At 44.3% G+C, this 16,524-nt stretch overlaps 1 protein-coding gene across 1 annotated transcript; it reads left to right on the top strand.

The window, feature by feature from the left end:
* The first annotated feature begins 3,589 nt into the window (after positions 1-3,589).
* Positions 3,590-15,386, top strand: kpnb3 (karyopherin (importin) beta 3). Its single transcript, XM_069675291.1, has 26 exons — positions 3,590-3,683; positions 6,885-6,965; positions 7,789-7,981; positions 8,130-8,232; positions 8,346-8,442; positions 8,533-8,637; positions 9,772-9,894; positions 9,980-10,100; positions 10,197-10,284; positions 10,565-10,671; positions 10,748-10,872; positions 10,956-11,045; positions 11,125-11,298; positions 11,392-11,610; positions 11,701-11,784; positions 11,868-12,000; positions 12,173-12,294; positions 12,399-12,495; positions 12,644-12,816; positions 12,906-13,017; positions 13,122-13,177; positions 13,275-13,397; positions 13,479-13,698; positions 13,775-14,003; positions 14,083-14,224; positions 14,303-15,386. Exons 1-26 carry the CDS (start codon positions 3,606-3,608, stop codon positions 14,387-14,389), a joined length of 3,282 nt encoding a protein of 1,093 aa, XP_069531392.1. The 5' UTR covers positions 3,590-3,605; the 3' UTR covers positions 14,390-15,386.
* The last annotated feature ends 1,138 nt before the right edge of the window (positions 15,387-16,524 follow it).

Raw genomic sequence — 16,524 nt, 5'->3', positions numbered from 1 at the left:
AAAGGCTGAAACTCAGGCACAGATGTTTGAAGATTCTGGCTGCTACTGACTTTTCCAAGAAACTTTCCTTGGATAAATAAAGATTAAACACACTCACTCACTCACACACAGTCTCACAGTGTGAGTTCTGGTCTGTGTGAGTGGAGAAAAACCTGCCCTCCCCCCCTCTGCAGCCTGTCCATCAGCCCCTAAGCACTAAACAAGTTCTCTCTCCTCTCATCCATCTTTCTGTCCTTTTCCACTTCAGCCTGACCTCATGTGAAACTGTGGAGGTCTGTGGGTAACACAGTCAGGTCTCCAGTTTAATGGTTTAACGTCACTTCCATTTAGGGGGTTATATATATTAGCAGCAGTAAGTCCTTGTTTGGAGAGAGGGCTCTTAGCAGCTCTGTTTCCATTCAGCTCTGAGGCAAATGTTTAAAAAGAGGCGGGAAATAAAAACAGCTACTGTACAGTCGTGTCTTTGAGAATTTACCATCAATAAATACATCTGATATTTCCAATATAATTGGTCATTTAGAGTTTTAATTTGTTTTTCATCCTCAACCTCTGGATTCCATTGCTTTTACAAGAAAAAAGGAAACAGAAAGTATTGTTACATTTGCATAATAACAATGATTTCTGTCTTGAAGGCCACATGGTTTAAAAGATGGTTTCTCAACTTTTAGTGGTTAGTACACTGAGTTTATGGCATCAAATAAACCCCAGGAGTTGTCACCTTCGTCTTTTACATGGATTTAATGAGTTAAGAAAATTAAATATTACACAAATCAGAAAGAATTTTAAATTAAAGGTTAAAAAATACTTCAAATAATTAATTTAATCAGTACCAAGAGTATAACAACGGTTAATTTCTTCAAGTCAAGATGAATAATTACACAATAAATGATAGCCGAATTTAATTCGAGCCACATTTTAAAATAATTGAATTAATTACTAGCATAAAACATAAAAAAACATTAAAAAACCCCGTTCTATTTCGTTATTTTTAGCCTGTTCGGTTTTGTGGCTTCCGTTTCTCTACTGTGCGCATGCGCAGTCGATCTGTAGCGTCCCTCGTGGAATTGTAATAAATAGTTTGTCAAATATATGTTGAAATTGGAAATTAAAACACATTTTAATTTGAGAAAAAAAAGTACTGTCAACCTCTGCTCCGCAATGCGTGCAGTGGTTAATTCAGCGCATGCGCACAGTGGAAGAGAAATCTACTTGAAAAAAATCTCAAAATTATAAATTTGGATATTTGGTTTTCTATAATTTTAGTACCCACTTCAACATGGAAACGGGAAGACATATTCCTTGGGTTATTTTTCGTTTCTGACGTGCCCAAAACAAGTTTTTTTTATATTTCACGTGACGATTGAGTGAAAACTACGTGGGGGGTATATTTTGAATTGATTTATATCTTTCTGAAAGCAGCAGCTCTTTTAATGTATAAATGATTATTTAACCAGTGGAAAAGCCTACCTTTTCGTTTCATAATACCGTCAATTTAAAGAATGTGTTTCAAGGTTGCAACTTGCATTAAGAAGAAACACATTTTAATACAGTAACAGGTACTTTATTGGTGGGCGCCGAATTCTAGATAGGACCTTTACTAAATGTTATTTACATGTTTAAAGTTGATATTTGTTTTCCGGACACTTCGGCGACAAAAACACCTTAATTTCTGAACAGAGTTCGGTGTGACTTCTCTGAGTGTGAGGATTAAATGGAACACAAAACGTAACGGTTGGTCTGTTATCATTCAGTGGAAAGTTAACACAACTGAATTAATAAATGAAGCTTACCTTTTACTTTGGATTCATGCTTGGCTTCCTGCTGCTGACTGAAGCTGTGAGTTTTCGGAGACAGGACGGAGCAGGTTCCCCGGAGTCCGCTATCCAGAGATCTGCGGCTCTATACAGTCTTTGCTCTGTGGACGGTCACAAGTTACAGGTTTAATTCAGACCACTAGGGGCGCTGTCCGGAGCCAATCTGCACCAAATAAATACTGTGATGTTAAAACCTTAATGTCATATTATATATACCAGCCCTAATATTGATAACAGTTTAGAATTTCACATGTACAAAACTAACTTAGGTAAACTACATTTTAAACACTGTCTAAAACAATATTTTCGCGAAAGTATCCTACCGCAGGTAAATCAGTTTTTTTAATGAAGTTTGGTCCAATTCCTGGAGGTCATTCCTCGATTAAATACCAAAAGACAGCAGCTATTGTAAGTGGGTTAGTAGACATGTTTCCCTTCTTCCAGTGAGAACAACACCGAGACAAACACTTGCAGTAAAAATCTATCATTAAAACAATATAAGAAACTATTTTGACCATTTAGACTTGGGGGTAAAATTAATGTGGGGACAGAAAAAGAAAACAAACAACAAACAAGCAATTACACTGACAAGGGCCAATAAAGACAAACAACTACTCAGCCTTTTCTTCAGCCAAGGACTACATTTCTCCAGAAAATGTTGCCCCATTTTTTTTTTGTAGCTTCTGGATACAGTCTATGATATAGACCTTAAAACAAACCGATAATATCATTGGCAGAGGTTTGCAGAAATAAAATGCATTTTATTTTAAATCATTGAAAACGCTTGGCTGCCATCTACTGGCACATTTTCGCATGACACTTAGGGTTGAGCTGTAAACACCACCTGTTGTAATCATATAAATCATGCTGCCAATAAAATTAACTTTACAGACCCTGGTTTTGCATTCTACAGTTAAGTTTCCAAACATGAAAAAAAAACATAGGTTACGTTATCCTTTTGCAATAAAATACTTACAAAAAGAAGAAAGTATTGCAATAAAATTCATAGTAGGAAAAGGTTAGACCCCCGTATATTTAGAGTTAATATAGTACTTAACTCGTTTAACTCTGCTTGTGAAATAAAACTGCAAATTTAACTTCTGTATTTCTTTACCAAAACTGTAATTGTGGTATTCTGGAGAGGATTTTAAAACAGTATTTAGTGCTACTGTTAGTGTTTCAATATAAAATTGGTAGAAAACATAAATAAAATGAATCACCAGCTTGCAATTATATGTGTGATGGTTAGCTAGTTGAGGTTGAACTGGGTTAATACGTAGTAAACATGTTTTTTAGGCCTGTGTGTGTCTATTTATAGTCTTACTCTGTAAAATAATTGGCAGCTATGGCTGCCAAATATTGTGAAAAACTGAGGTTTAAAGTTGCAAAAAATGGGAAATACTCACGCTAAGAAACTCAAACGAGTTCTGAAGAACATAAATTGAGTATATGTTCTGAGTCACTTTCCAACACTGATTATATCATGTACAATAATGATGCACTGTTTCTATTTTCATCTCACTGATAAGTAATTTCCCGCGCTTTAGTCATTCACTTTTAGCTAATGGGAACAACACATCAGCTAGCCTGTGTCCATTCCATCCAATAGTCGCTGAGAACCAGTGTGAGCCAATAAGGTGTTTTTACCACAGGCCTCTTGACCAATGAGCGGCGAGTAGAGTTAATAAATCAAGCCAATGGGATTTTAGCAGCATTGTGTGACCGAAGCAGGGTCTGCCGGGCTCATTTCGCCGCTTCTCCACCCGGCTGGTCTTTTTGGATCTCACTGCAATGGCGGAACAGCAGCAGTTCTACCTCTTGCTGGGCAACCTGATGAGTCCTGACAACAGCGTCAGGAAACAATCAGAGGTGAGTGGAGAAAACGGAGCTGTTTTCATGAGTGACAAGTTTGACGAGTGTAGAAATCAGGGGCGGATAGGCTAGCAAAAGCTAACCGCCTAGCAGCCCAGGCTGGCCGCGCGCGCAGTCAGCTCTCACGTCAGGCTCTGTAGCCCACGTGCAATGTAGAGCCGACACTGAATAATACTAGTCAGCTAGCGCTAACTAGCACCATGTTGCGTAGTTACATGGAGATAACGTAGTAACTACTGATACGAACCAAGTCGTGACACTTTGTGGGTCTACGTGTGTGTGTCACGCTCAGCTGGTTTGAATTAAAGTGAAATGTTGCGTTTGTTAGGTACCAATACTAAATTCTCCAGCTGACAGTATAGCAGGCTAGTCACTTAGCTCGTAGACCAGGGGAAGTAGCATGTAGCTAAGGCGCTACTACAGGGTTGGTAGTTAAGCTAGCGCCAGACAGAGTTGGTTGTTGATAGATTAAAGACATTAACAAAGAATCAATCCCCGATCTAATGCCTGTCACAGGCCCAATGATGCGGATCAAAACAACAGAGGGACTCGTTATAGATATGGGCTAAGTTCAGAAGAGGACAAGCTATGCTAGCAGTGCTTAACGTTATGCAATGGCCTTCAGTCATTCAACACTAGACCTACCAAAGCAGTCATTCTGACTGTTTTAAATGTTTCCATGTAATAACTTTGTTGAAGTAGAACCCATTTAACTGTAAGGCCTTGACTTTACCTAAACACGTACATATCTTATTCTAAAAATGTTATTTTACTAAGACTAACATTGTTCTGACTACTTCTAACTTGAATGATCATAACAGTGTTATTAATTGCATGCTTGATAGACTGTTTATCAATCTAGTGTTTGCCCCTTGATCCCTCACTTAAAGGTGCATTTCATCATTACCTGGCCACAATGTTTATAGTTGGTTTTTATGCTTTTGCAAAAGCTAATTCCTTGCGTTAGCTTTGAGCTAAAACCAAGGACAGAACAACCCTTGAATCAACTCAATGCCTTGTTCAAGTGATCCCTAAAAGAGTAAAATACTTATTTTACATTTCAGCATGATAGATTTTTTTCTGCTTGGCTAATAAGTCAGGTGAACTCTTGTGGTAATTGTGGGCTGTATGCACTTCATCCATGTCCATAAAGGTGTTGTTATGCATTGTAATACATATTGGTGAAGTTATAGTGTGCTAAGATCCAAGGGGGAAAACTGTAATGGTGTCCTAGCATTTATTACAACACTTCTGGGAGGTAATTATTATTTCAACTGTACACCTGTAATGTGAGAGCACACATAATGACTGCTCTGGCGATTATAGCACTAATATAATTCATGTAGTTTTAGAGTTAACTTGCAAGTCACAACTGTTTGAATTAGCGCTGTTGCTTCCTTGTTTGGTTCAATGTTGCTCAACGAAAAAGAATTATCTCAGTTTCAGTCACGTCACTACAAAGCCAGGTCACCGCCTCACTGGATTAGCTCCTCTGAGGATTTGTTTGGACTCAGTCTAGCTGGCCTTTTCACTTTTTTTTTCCCCACCATGATTAGCTTCTCAACGCAGCATACAATTGTTGCCACAGTTTACCTCTTTAGCACCCGACTTTTGGATGAGGTGGTTGAATCTTATCACACTCCCCTCCCTCATTTGGCAGTCAGCGTTTCCCTTTGTGAATCACAGACTGTCTGCCGCGATGCTAAGCTCATTGGAATTCATCCTTTATAGGAACTCTCCCATTCTGTCACAATGGGAAATGATCCATCTGTAGACTACTTTAATTCAGTTTTAACAGCTAAATGAGTACAGCTGATGAACATTAAGTTGTCTAGCACCATATTTCATCTTAAGTCATTGTGAGAGGAAACGTATGCTTGTATTTCAAAAGTCAAAAGCTACAACCAAAAACACATTAGTTTTTACATGCAGTATAATCGTTTGTAACTCGGTTGATTGCTGCTCTTGTTGCCAGATCTTGCAGGAGAAACAAGCACAATCTAGCGAGACATTTGCTCGATTAATAATGCAACCCATACTACCAATATTTGTAAGCAACCTTATTTAAAAACAAGCCCAAAGTTGCTTAAATTACAGGGATCTGGCAAACCTGCGTTTGGCCCTGCAGTTTCTATTCACATGCGTTTTGGTCAGTAATCAGGTTCTCCCCCACCAAACTGTTGCCCCGGTGTTACTCCTCCCTGTCCTGCTTCTTTGTCATGCAAATGTCGACATTTGCAAGAAATCAATTTGATCTGTTTTCTCGTCACATTATCTTATTTCTCCATCTGAAAAATGTTGCAGTCTAACCTGCATTTTTCTTCCTATCAAAATCAGATAAAGGAAGTTTTTTGTGTGTACGATTACACATAATCATGCTGTAATATTTCCCCAGAGCAAACACCCACTGCACCCCCCCACGGAGCATCATGTGCGTTTGCATTTCTCTTGAGGATTTTAATGAGGCAACTTATTAACACAGAGGACCCAAAACAAACCTGCATCACAACAAGCAGATCTCTTTTGTTATTATCGTCTCGTGATGTTGGAACGATTATACTTCATGAGAGGATGATTCAGTAAAAGATTGCATTGAGCGCTTTGTTGCTGCTGCTTTTCTTCCCGCCCTGCCTCGCTATCACCGATCAGATGAAAACGCGTCGATCTAGATTCGGGGTTATTTTTTATTACATTTGCAGCCAGATAAAAACCTGGGTTATTAACCAACATGTAGAAGATGGTTCACAAAACTCCTCCTGTAGACAGAGGAAAGCTTTGATGTAGATTAGCTTCATGGTGTAGTTTATTAACTCGACGACGGATGGATTTAGGATTCAGGATTAAAATTAAAACTGTTGTATCTCACATAGATCTAAAATTTAAGATTCATAAGAAGTTCCTCTAAATCTTCATGATACAAAGCTTTAAAATGCACGAGCTACGCCTGTTCTAGTTCTTTAACCAAAAGTATTAATGAACTTATTAACCAACTTCAGCATCTGTTTCAGCTTAAAATATGCTGAGCTTCTGCAAACTGCCATTCCTTTATGAATGTACAAGCAGACATGACGACATCGCCGATGGAGATTCATTTGTCACAGGGCTGAAAGTTTGCACACGTGGTTCCTGCATCTGTAAGAAGCATGCGCCGAATGGCATCAGTCGTCCTAACCACTGTCTGTAAACTTGTCTTTGCAGGAGACCTATGACACCATCCCGGGTCAGAACAAGATCACATTCCTGCTGCAGGCCATCAGAGATGCATCTGCTGCAGAGGAGGTTTGTACATGAAACACTGACATATCTGTGCCGTTGTCTGCTTAATTAGAAACAAGATTTATCCCTGGGCTTCTTGTTTTGAAAGCATTTCTACCTCATGTCAGACAGCCGTGCAAAGGTCACGTGATGCCACTTCCTGTCTGTTGCGCTGCAATCTCTGCTTCAGAAAGGTGTGACATTGACGGCACTGTCGGAATGCAGCCCGGCCCTCGCAGCGCTTGTTATGAGTCACAGATTTGGCATTTGGGTAGTTCTGTTTACTCTGAGTCCAGCAGCTGCTTCGTCCCTTTTCTTTACCTCAAGGCCGATATTTTTAGAGTCCTGAAACGGGAGCAGGCAGAGAGGTGCGCGGCCTACGGAGGGTGACTCTGCCTTTCTGAGATGCTGCAACTTCTGTCAGAAGTTACGCTCCGGCCTCGTGTCCACACTTATCATGCTGTTACTATTTGAAAACTGGTTTTAGCGTGTTGTGAGAAATGTAGCTGATTTGGTCTCATTGTCACGTGACTCTTATCCAGAAGAAAACAGAAGCCTTGACTTGCAGCAGTTCACCTGACATGAATAACTAATTACAGGCTGCTGATCTTGTCGTCTCACAAGCTGCTATTGTGTGGTTAAATTCTACATTAATAATGCTACTGCCTGTATGAACAGGAGGAAGGCTGTGTGAGTGATGTGTGCATTTTCACAGCAGCACACGCATCCCCATGTACCTGAATGGTCATGAAATACGCCCTGTCACGCGTGTTAGAATCAGTATGTTGTGGCTCCTCAGTGAGAAACATTACCTCAGTGTTGAAACCCGGCGTTTTCGTTCACTCAGGTCAAACAGATGGCGGCGGTGCTGCTGCGGCGGCTGCTGTCGTCGTCCTTCGAGGAGATCTACCCGGGCCTGACGCTGGAGATGCAGACGGCCATCAAGACAGAGCTGCTGACCAGCATCCAGCAGGAGACCTCGCCGAACATCCGCAAGAAGGTCTGCGACATCGCGGCTGAGCTCACCCGAAATCTCATTGGTAAGCTCCTCCAGAGACTTCTTACTGCTGGTCTGCTGTGGAAAATATGACGCAACATTAGCACCCATTATAAGACACATTTCAGTGACAAACTGATTGTAGGTTATGACTTTAAAAACACCATTAATAACTGATTTCTTTCATCTAGACGATGACGGGAACAACCAGTGGCCGGAGTTGTTGAAGTTTCTCTTCGACTCTGTCAACTCTGAAAAGGTCGGCCTGCGAGAAGCTGCCCTGCACATATTCTGGTAAGTTCCCCGTTTGCTTGATATTTTATTAAGGCTGTGTATTAACACAATGAAGTGAAACCTCATGCATGTTCAGACAGAAGCACAGGTGCTGAATGATGTTTGTGTTTTAGGAACTTCCCGGGAATCTTCGGCAACCAGCAGCAGCATTATATGGAGGTTATCAAGCGCATGCTTGTTCAGTGCATGCAGGACCAGGAAAACCCACAGGTAGGCTCTTCCAGATGTGATTTAGGACCGTTTGTTTCCCGTTTTATTTAATGGCTGTTCAGTCCATTTATTTTTCAATTCATCCTTCAGATTCGTACCTTGGCGGCTCGGGCTGCAGCCTCCTTTGTCCTGTCGAACGAAAGCAACACAGCGCTGCTGAAGCACTTTGCTGACCTCCTCCCGGGCATCCTGCAGGTGAGACACGACACAATCTAATCTTTATAGACACATCCTGAATATAAAAAGTAAATCTGTCGGCGAGGGACTTCTATTTTTGATCCGGTTTCTGTTTGTAGTCTGAGCAGTATCGTCCAATAGCGTGTCTTGCATGGGTTCCGATAGCGTTGACCCTTGCGTGACCTCTACATTAGATGCTATCTGATGGTGTGTTTTGTGTGTGGTCTGTGTACTGACTTGCACCAGTAATGGCTTTTAAAAAGTCAGTGAAAGTTCGTACAGAGGTGCCTCAAAGCTAAATTTTAACACTGAGGTGTGTGTGCTTATGCTAATGCTAGCATATATGACGCCGTAAAAGGTCCAGGTGTAAATGAGCGGTCCATAAAATCAAAGTCCGTATATGGAAAGTAAATAAGGGAAACTATCTGCAGACGCCATGTTGTGTGTTTGCCTTTGCTGAAAGGCGTCATAGCTTTATGGTTTGTTGGCAGGTTGTGTGGAGAGGACACTGTTTGCTTATGTAACGTCTTTCTTAATAAACAGGTTCCTTTAATGCAAACACAGCAGGACTGTTTGCTGTTCCTCCCATCAATGATTACATCAGCTCGGGCTTTTCTCTCCAGTCCACAGTGATCGGGATCAACCTAGATTACTGTATTTTTCCTACCTTTTTGGGCAAGCCCTGCCTTACTGTGCTGTGATTGGCTAGTGCGTGTTGGATGGATAGTAGCATGCTAGTTTTAGTTAATCTACCATCCTATGAGCATCTTCGGAGAGAAGAATCAGTTTGTCCCGCTAGCAGCTTCTGACACGTCTTGCATGAGAATAAAATCATGTAAAAATAATACAAATGTTTGTATCTACAGAGGCTTTAACGTGAATAACGTTAACGTGCTGTCAGCCTACACTGGACTGGGTGTCTGAGAGAGCACTAAACTGCAGCTGTTTTAAAGTACTCGTATTAAAAGTGTGGACATTTCAGCTCCGAATGTTTCACCATCTTTAATTAGCTCTGTTGAAACCGAGTATTTATCTGTCTGTGACTCACACGGGCAGGTAAAGCTCTGAGGTGGCGATTGTGTAAATTTAGCATTAGCTAAAGTGTGCTAATTAACGAACCGACTGACCCCGGCTCCTGTTCCCTCAAACCAGGCGGTGAACGAGTCGTGCTACCAGGGAGACGACTCGGTGCTCAAGTCTTTAGTGGAAATCGCAGACACGGCACCCAAATACCTGAGACCCAACCTGGAGGCCACGCTGCAGCTCTGCCTCAAGGTGAGTCTGCAGAATATCACTTTACACACATGAAGTTCATATTGTTTGCAACTGTTGACCAACATATCCCCCCCCGTCTCCTCAGCTGTGTGCGGACACCAACCTGACAAACATGCAGAGACAGCTGGCTCTGGAGGTCATCGTCACTTTATCCGAGACGGCGGCCGCCATGCTGAGGAAACACACGTCCATCGTGGCTCAGAGTGGTGAGGATTTGCTCCGCCGTCGATGAACTACAGCTGTCCTGATGAAGAAGGTGAAAGGTTAAGTAAGCTGTGTGATACTTGTGTGTTTGGCTGCAGTGCCCCAGATGCTGGCGATGATGGTGGACCTGGAGGATGACGACGAGTGGGCGATGGCGGATGAGCTGGAGGATGATGACTTTGACAGGTGAGGACTGCTGGATGAGAGCACTTTAGTTTCACTGAAGAGGAAACAAACTGCTGACATGTCACACAACAGAGGCAACCAGTGAGACCCAAAGTGTCCATGCAAGGCAGCGACATCACTCTAAACATTAATAAAGGTCCTTGATCTCAGCGAGCTCGGCGAGTAAGGAGCTTGAGGACCTCGTGTCCTTACTCGCTGAGCAGAGGAGCTGTCGTTTGCTTCTTTTGTTCTCATGAAGGTTTGAAAATGTGTCTGAGTGAACCGTTTCTGTCGCCCTTAGTAACGCTGTAGCCGGGGAGAGCGCTCTGGACAGAATCGCCTGTGGTCTGGGAGGAAAGATCATCCTGCCGATGATCAAACAGCACATCATGACCATGCTGCAGAACCGTGAGTAACGAGACTTGAACGGTCGCACTGATTTAAATGATGCAAACATGAGATTAATCCATGAATTCGCTTTTAGCCGACTGGAAGTACCGCCACGCCGGGCTGATGGCGCTCTCCGCCATCGGTGAGGGCTGCCACCAGCAGATGGAGGCCATCCTGCAGGAGATCGTCAGCTTCGTCCTCCTCTTCTGCTCCGATCCTGTAAGAAGCACGACTTCAAACTGCTCGTACATAGAAGGCTCCGTCTTGTGCGGTGATAACTTAGTTTCCTTTTCCCTCCTCAGCACCCGAGGGTCCGCTACGCTGCCTGCAACGCTATCGGACAAATGGCCACAGACTTCGCTCCCACCTTCCAGAAGAAATTCCACGATAAGGTGAATAAAATGAAGCGTACAGCTGCGAAAACGTCTGTTTCAAAGGCTGCATGTTCTGACCCTGCCTCTTCTCGTCCAGGTGATTTCTGCCCTGCTGCAGACCATGGAGGACCAGACCAACCCTCGGGTGCAGGCGCACGCTGCAGCCGCCCTCATAAACTTCACAGAGGACTGTCCCAAGACCCTGCTGATCCCATATCTGGACAGCCTGGTGCAACACCTTCACGTCATCATGGACGCCAAACTGCAGGAGGTAAGAGGTGATAAATGAGCGGGATCACAGCCTCCTGTTAACACTCTGTGCTTCTAGGATTCTTACCTCTTCTGTCCTCTTCGGTCCTCGCAGCTGATCCAGAAAGGCACCAAACTGGTCCTGGAGCAGGTGGTGACGTCCATCGCCTCGGTGGCCGACACGGCGGAGGAGAAGTTCGTGCCGTACTACGACCTGTTCATGCCCTCGCTCAAACACATCGTGGAGAACGCCGTGCAGAAGGAGCTGCGGCTGCTGCGCGGAAAGACCATCGAGTGCATCAGCCTGATCGGCCTCGCCGTCGGAAAGGAGAAGGTACGTCCGCACTGCAGTCTAAAAATCAAGATGGCTGAAGAGATATGCAGAAAGACGCCTGAAGGCATCTGTGCTTCTGTCTCGTTTTAGTTCATGCCGGACGCCTCGGCCGTCATGCAGCTGCTCCTCAAAACGCAGACGGACTTCAACGACCTGGAGGACGACGATCCTCAGGTAGGAGCACTTTTACTTTACTATGTCTAGTTTTCTTCATATGAAAGAACCTCGTTCTCATGTTTCTGTCTGTGTTTTTTTAGATCTCGTACATGATCTCAGCCTGGGCCAGGATGTGTAAGATCCTGGGGAAGGAGTTCCAGCAGTACCTGCCTGTGGTGATGGGTCCTCTGATGAAGACGGCCTCCATCAAGCCGGAGGTGGCCCTGCTCGACAGTAAGGATCACATTGACATAAACATACATGCAGCATCAACTACTAAAACTTTGCTTGGGGAATGCAAGAGGGCTTGTACAGTTATAGCTCCCTCTGCTGGATGACAAAGCAAACTACAGTTCCAATAAAGGTTGAGGTTCAGTATTTGAGTTCGTCTCTCTCTGTCTTGTAGCTCAGGACATGGAGAACATATCGGAGGACGACGGCTGGGAGTTCGTCAACCTGGGAGACCAGCAGAGCTTCGGCATCAAGACGGCCGGCCTGGAGGAGAAGGCCACCGCCTGCCAGATGCTGGTGAGCAGCCGAGCAGATTTGTCCGAGCACCACATTGAAGTAAAGAGTTTGTTTATGTTGATATTAAGGTCGTCGTTGTTAGTGAGACGTTCTTTGTTTTGCAGGTGTGTTACGCCAAAGAGCTGAAGGAGGGGTTTGTGGAGTACACGGAGCAGGTGGTGAAGCTGATGGTGCCTCTGCTCAAGTTCTACTTCCATGATGATATCCTTTCCTTTAAAGAGTTTTGAGCCTTTTTGTTGTTTGATTTACAGGTCAAACGATAAATTAGCAAAAGTGAAATGTTTAAATTGGAGTTGTCTCGTAGCGTAAAAGGATTTAAGTCTGTTTGATATTTCCTTAACTGCCTCACGCGTGAGGGTAGCAGCCGCTGAGTCCATGCCCCTGCTGCTGGAGTGTGCGCGGGTCCGGGGACCCGAGTACCTCACCCAGATGTGGCACTTCATGTGCGACGCTCTCATCAAGGCCATCGGCACTGAGCCCGACTCGGACGTCCTCTCAGAGATCATGCACTCCTTCGCCAAGGTAACTTTGTTTATCCTCCTGATGTCCAGATAAGACGGTCGATACAGGTCAAGTTTCTGACCTGACTGAGGGCTTTGTTTGTGTTTCAGTGCATCGAGTTGATGGGAGACGGCTGTCTGAACAACGAGCATTTTGAGGAGCTGGGCGGCATCTTGAAGGGAAAACTGGAGGAGCATTTTAAGAACCAGGAGCTCAGACAGGGTGAGACGGCTCTACTTTCCTGAAACTGCATCTACGTTTAAAACGAGGGGAAAAAGCAGCATAAACAAACACAATGCTCACTGAACACTTCTTTGTCTTTACAGCCAAGAGACAGGATGAAGACTACGACGAGCAGGTGGAGGAATCGCTACAGGACGAGGTAAATATTGTCCCCTCAGTAAACGAGCTCAAGCTTGTGTTTAGCTCAACGTTTATCAGACAAAACCAAAATCTGACCCCGTTTTCTGTCTCTGTAGGACGAGAACGACGTGTACATCCTGACCAAAGTGTCGGACATCCTGCACTCAGTGTTCAGCAGCTACAAAGAGAAGGTGCTGCCGTGGTTCGAGCAGCTGCTCCAGCTCATCGTGCAGCTAATAGTAAGTAACAAATGTCATTATTTAACATAAGATTATCGGATGTTTAAGCATACACACCTTACTGACTGTCCTCGTGTTCAGTGTCCCAACAGGCCGTGGGCGGACCGACAGTGGGGTCTGTGCATCTTCGACGACGTGGTCGAACACTGCAGCCCCTCCTCCTTCAAATACGCAGAGTACTTCCTGCGGCCGATGCTGCAGTCGCTGTGTGACACGAGCCCCGAGGTCCGACAGGCCGCCGCGTACGGAGTCGGAGTCATGGCTCAGTACGGAGGAGAGAGCTACCGCCCGTTCTGCACAGGTACAACACCGCACCGCTCTTCACCTGTTATTCAGTGACAGTTTCTCTCGATGTTAACTCCATGTTTGTGCTCCAGAGGCCATCCCCATGCTCGTCCGAGTCATCCAGGCTGCAGACTCCCGCTCCAAAGAGAACGTCAACGCCACAGAGAACTGCATCTCCGCCGTCGGGAAGGTCATGAGGTTCAGACCGGAGTGTGTCAACGTCAACGAGATCCTCCCGCACTGGCTCAGCTGGCTGCCGCTCAACGAGGACAAAGAGGAGGCGGTGCACACGTTCGACTTCCTGTGTGACCTCATCGAAAGGTACGGCAGCCGTTTACCTGCAAGGTTGTTTTAAAACGGAGTATGTAGAAGCGTTCTGATTGTTGCATTCTCTCCTCAGTAACAACCCCATCGTCCTCGGACCAGACAACTCCAACCTGCCCAAGATCTTCCTCATCATCGCAGACGGGGTTGCGAACGAATCGGTGAAGAGCGAAGACGCGTGCAGCAAACGGCTCGCAAACGTCATCCGTCAAGTACAGGTGAGAGGAGGCTCTGAAGCTGCAGTGTGACAAAAATCAAGTGTATAAATCTGACTGACCGTTTGTCGTGTCCTGCAGGTGTCAGCAGGACTATGGACACAGTGTGTATCGACCCTGAACGAGACGCAGCAGAGAGCCATACAGGACCTACTGAACACTGCCTGAGCCTGAACCCCCGTCACCTCCCTGCTCTCTAAAAAAAATAAAAAGCCCATGAAGAAGAAAAGTCGAGCTCTCGGATCTCCTCCATACACTCCCTGTCCTCCCTCTCGCTCTGACCTGTAGTTTGATGGACGCCGGCTTCACCCCATCATCACCCCCCACCTGAATATTAAACGAATCCACCTCTGACTGGGGGAGCAGGTTGGATATTTAAGACTATGGAGGACATTGGCCATCCACCTCAAAGACTTTAACCCTGAATGAATTCAAGGCAGCGGGGACGAGAGGAAAAGTGTCCCGGTCCTTTCACGTGTCTTTATCTGGACGTTTTGTTTCCAACCATTCCCTGATGTTCGTCTCGCCCAGAGGGACTCGTCCTCAACGTCGCCCCGTAAACAAACTCATCGGACAGTCGGGCTCAGAGGGGGAGAAGCGGGGACATTTAAAAAGTGGACTGAGCGATTTGGAAAGGTGGAAATGCACACTGGGCGATCACTGCCTGTCTCCTGTGAATTCTTTTTTTTTTTTGTATTTTTATTTCCGTTCTCGTTCAGTGTTCCCGGTGTTACCTGGGGGGGGGAATAACGGCCCCCACTCTGAGGGTTTGTCTGAAAAAGTAACGGCATGTTAAGTGGCTAACTCTAGAAAATATACATAGTTAGGAAATGTCCATCCTCGTTGTGTGGGAGACTTGATTTAAGCAGCTTTTCCTCCATTAGCCTTCCAGATCGCTGTTTGTGAAGATGAAATGTTTGCTGAACGGTTCTCAGCCCTTTAGGTAGCAGTGTAACGAGGGGAAGGGGCTCTCAGAAAAGAGCAATAACCTGTCTGTAGTCTCGGCCCACACAGTGTGTGACACGTTGGAGGAACACGAAATGTAGAGTTTATGTAAAATGCGTGCTACCATACTCTTAACTTTACGGTTTTGACCCTTTGCAGTCCTGCAGGTATGTGATGGAACTCCAGAAAATACCAACAATAAAATTCCATTTGAGAAAAACGACATTTTTCAACTTAATTTATTAACGTAGAGGAACTGTTGCTGAATGCTGGTTTGTTTCCCATCCAGAGGTGGATTATAGAAGATCAGTAGCCCTCTAATACCTGGTGATAAAATGAATTATATCAGCATAAAACCTGCAACAAATAACTCGGATGAACACTTACTGTCCTGTTCTTTAAAACAAGAAAAAATCAAGTATTATTTAGCCAAGTTTTAACCTTAAATCCAAGGTTAGCAAGCAACATAGTGGTGAAAAGATTCTTGTTGTTTCCACTGACAGGCTCAGATTGTTATTCTAAGTGTGTGACAACATTACAGAAAGGATCCCTACAGAGATAGACAATTATTAGAAGCCAAAAACAGACGTTACATCACTCTCTTCAAAGACACCAGACTCCTTTGATAAAAAGGGGAATTTTACCTTGTAGTCCAGGTGAGTTTCTGGTGTTCCGCTGCCTTAGTTGATATGTTTGTATTACTGTGGGACTTTCAAATGGTTAGTTTCAATCATACACAATGTTGGTGTAACATAATAGGAACAAACCAAATGTGGCAGTGGTTAACCGGCAACTCCCAGGTTCTGTGAGGTAAAGTTAGTGTTTTTGTCAATGGAGTCTGGTGCATTTGAAGAGCGCGAGAACAGGAGTTATTGGCCTGCTGCTGCCATGATTGTTTAGAAGGTTTAAAGAGTTTGGCTTCCAAACAACACAAAACCATGAACCAGTCGAAGCAGCAGGTGACCAGAAACTTACTGTTTTTGTCAATGGAGTCTGGTGTGTTTTGTAGAGTGATATTAGAGCTGTTTGTGGGAAAAGGCATTTTACTCTTTGCAAAAAGGATCCCTACAGAGATGGACCTTTTTGTTGAAGAGGATGATTTTTACCAGAAACGGACGTTGCATTGCTCGCTTAAAGACACCAGACTCCATTGACAGTCATTTTAATGTAGCAGAACACAAGAGTTTCTGGTCTGCTGCTGCTACGATTGTTGAGTTTGAAAGTTTAAAGGGGTTAGCTCGGATGGAATAAAACACGATGACAAACACCCTCACCAGTCCAAGCAGCAGTAGACCAGAAACTCTTGTGTTCTGCAAGTTTAAAATGACTGTTTTTGTGAATGGAGTCTGGTGCGTTTT

This window comes from Semicossyphus pulcher, unplaced genomic scaffold (assembly GCF_022749685.1).
Source record: "Semicossyphus pulcher isolate SPU_LCO1_2020_fin unplaced genomic scaffold, fSemPul1.0.p SCAF_24, whole genome shotgun sequence".
Taxonomy (NCBI): Eukaryota; Metazoa; Chordata; class Actinopteri; order Labriformes; family Labridae; genus Semicossyphus; species Semicossyphus pulcher.
This window is presented reverse-complemented; position numbering and strand designations above follow the sequence as displayed.

Bases quoted from the DNA above. Each gene is read 5' to 3' on its own strand.
- kpnb3 (XM_069675291.1), top strand. From the start codon at position 3,606: ATGGCGGAACAGCAGCAGTTCTACCTCTTGCTGGGCAACCTGATGAGT. The intron at 10,873-10,955 runs GTAAGAAGCACG...TTCCCTCCTCAG, and splicing joins TCCTCTTCTGCTCCGATCCT to CACCCGAGGGTCCGCTACGC. The intron at 11,611-11,700 runs GTACGTCCGCAC...GTCTCGTTTTAG, and splicing joins TCGCCGTCGGAAAGGAGAAG to TTCATGCCGGACGCCTCGGC.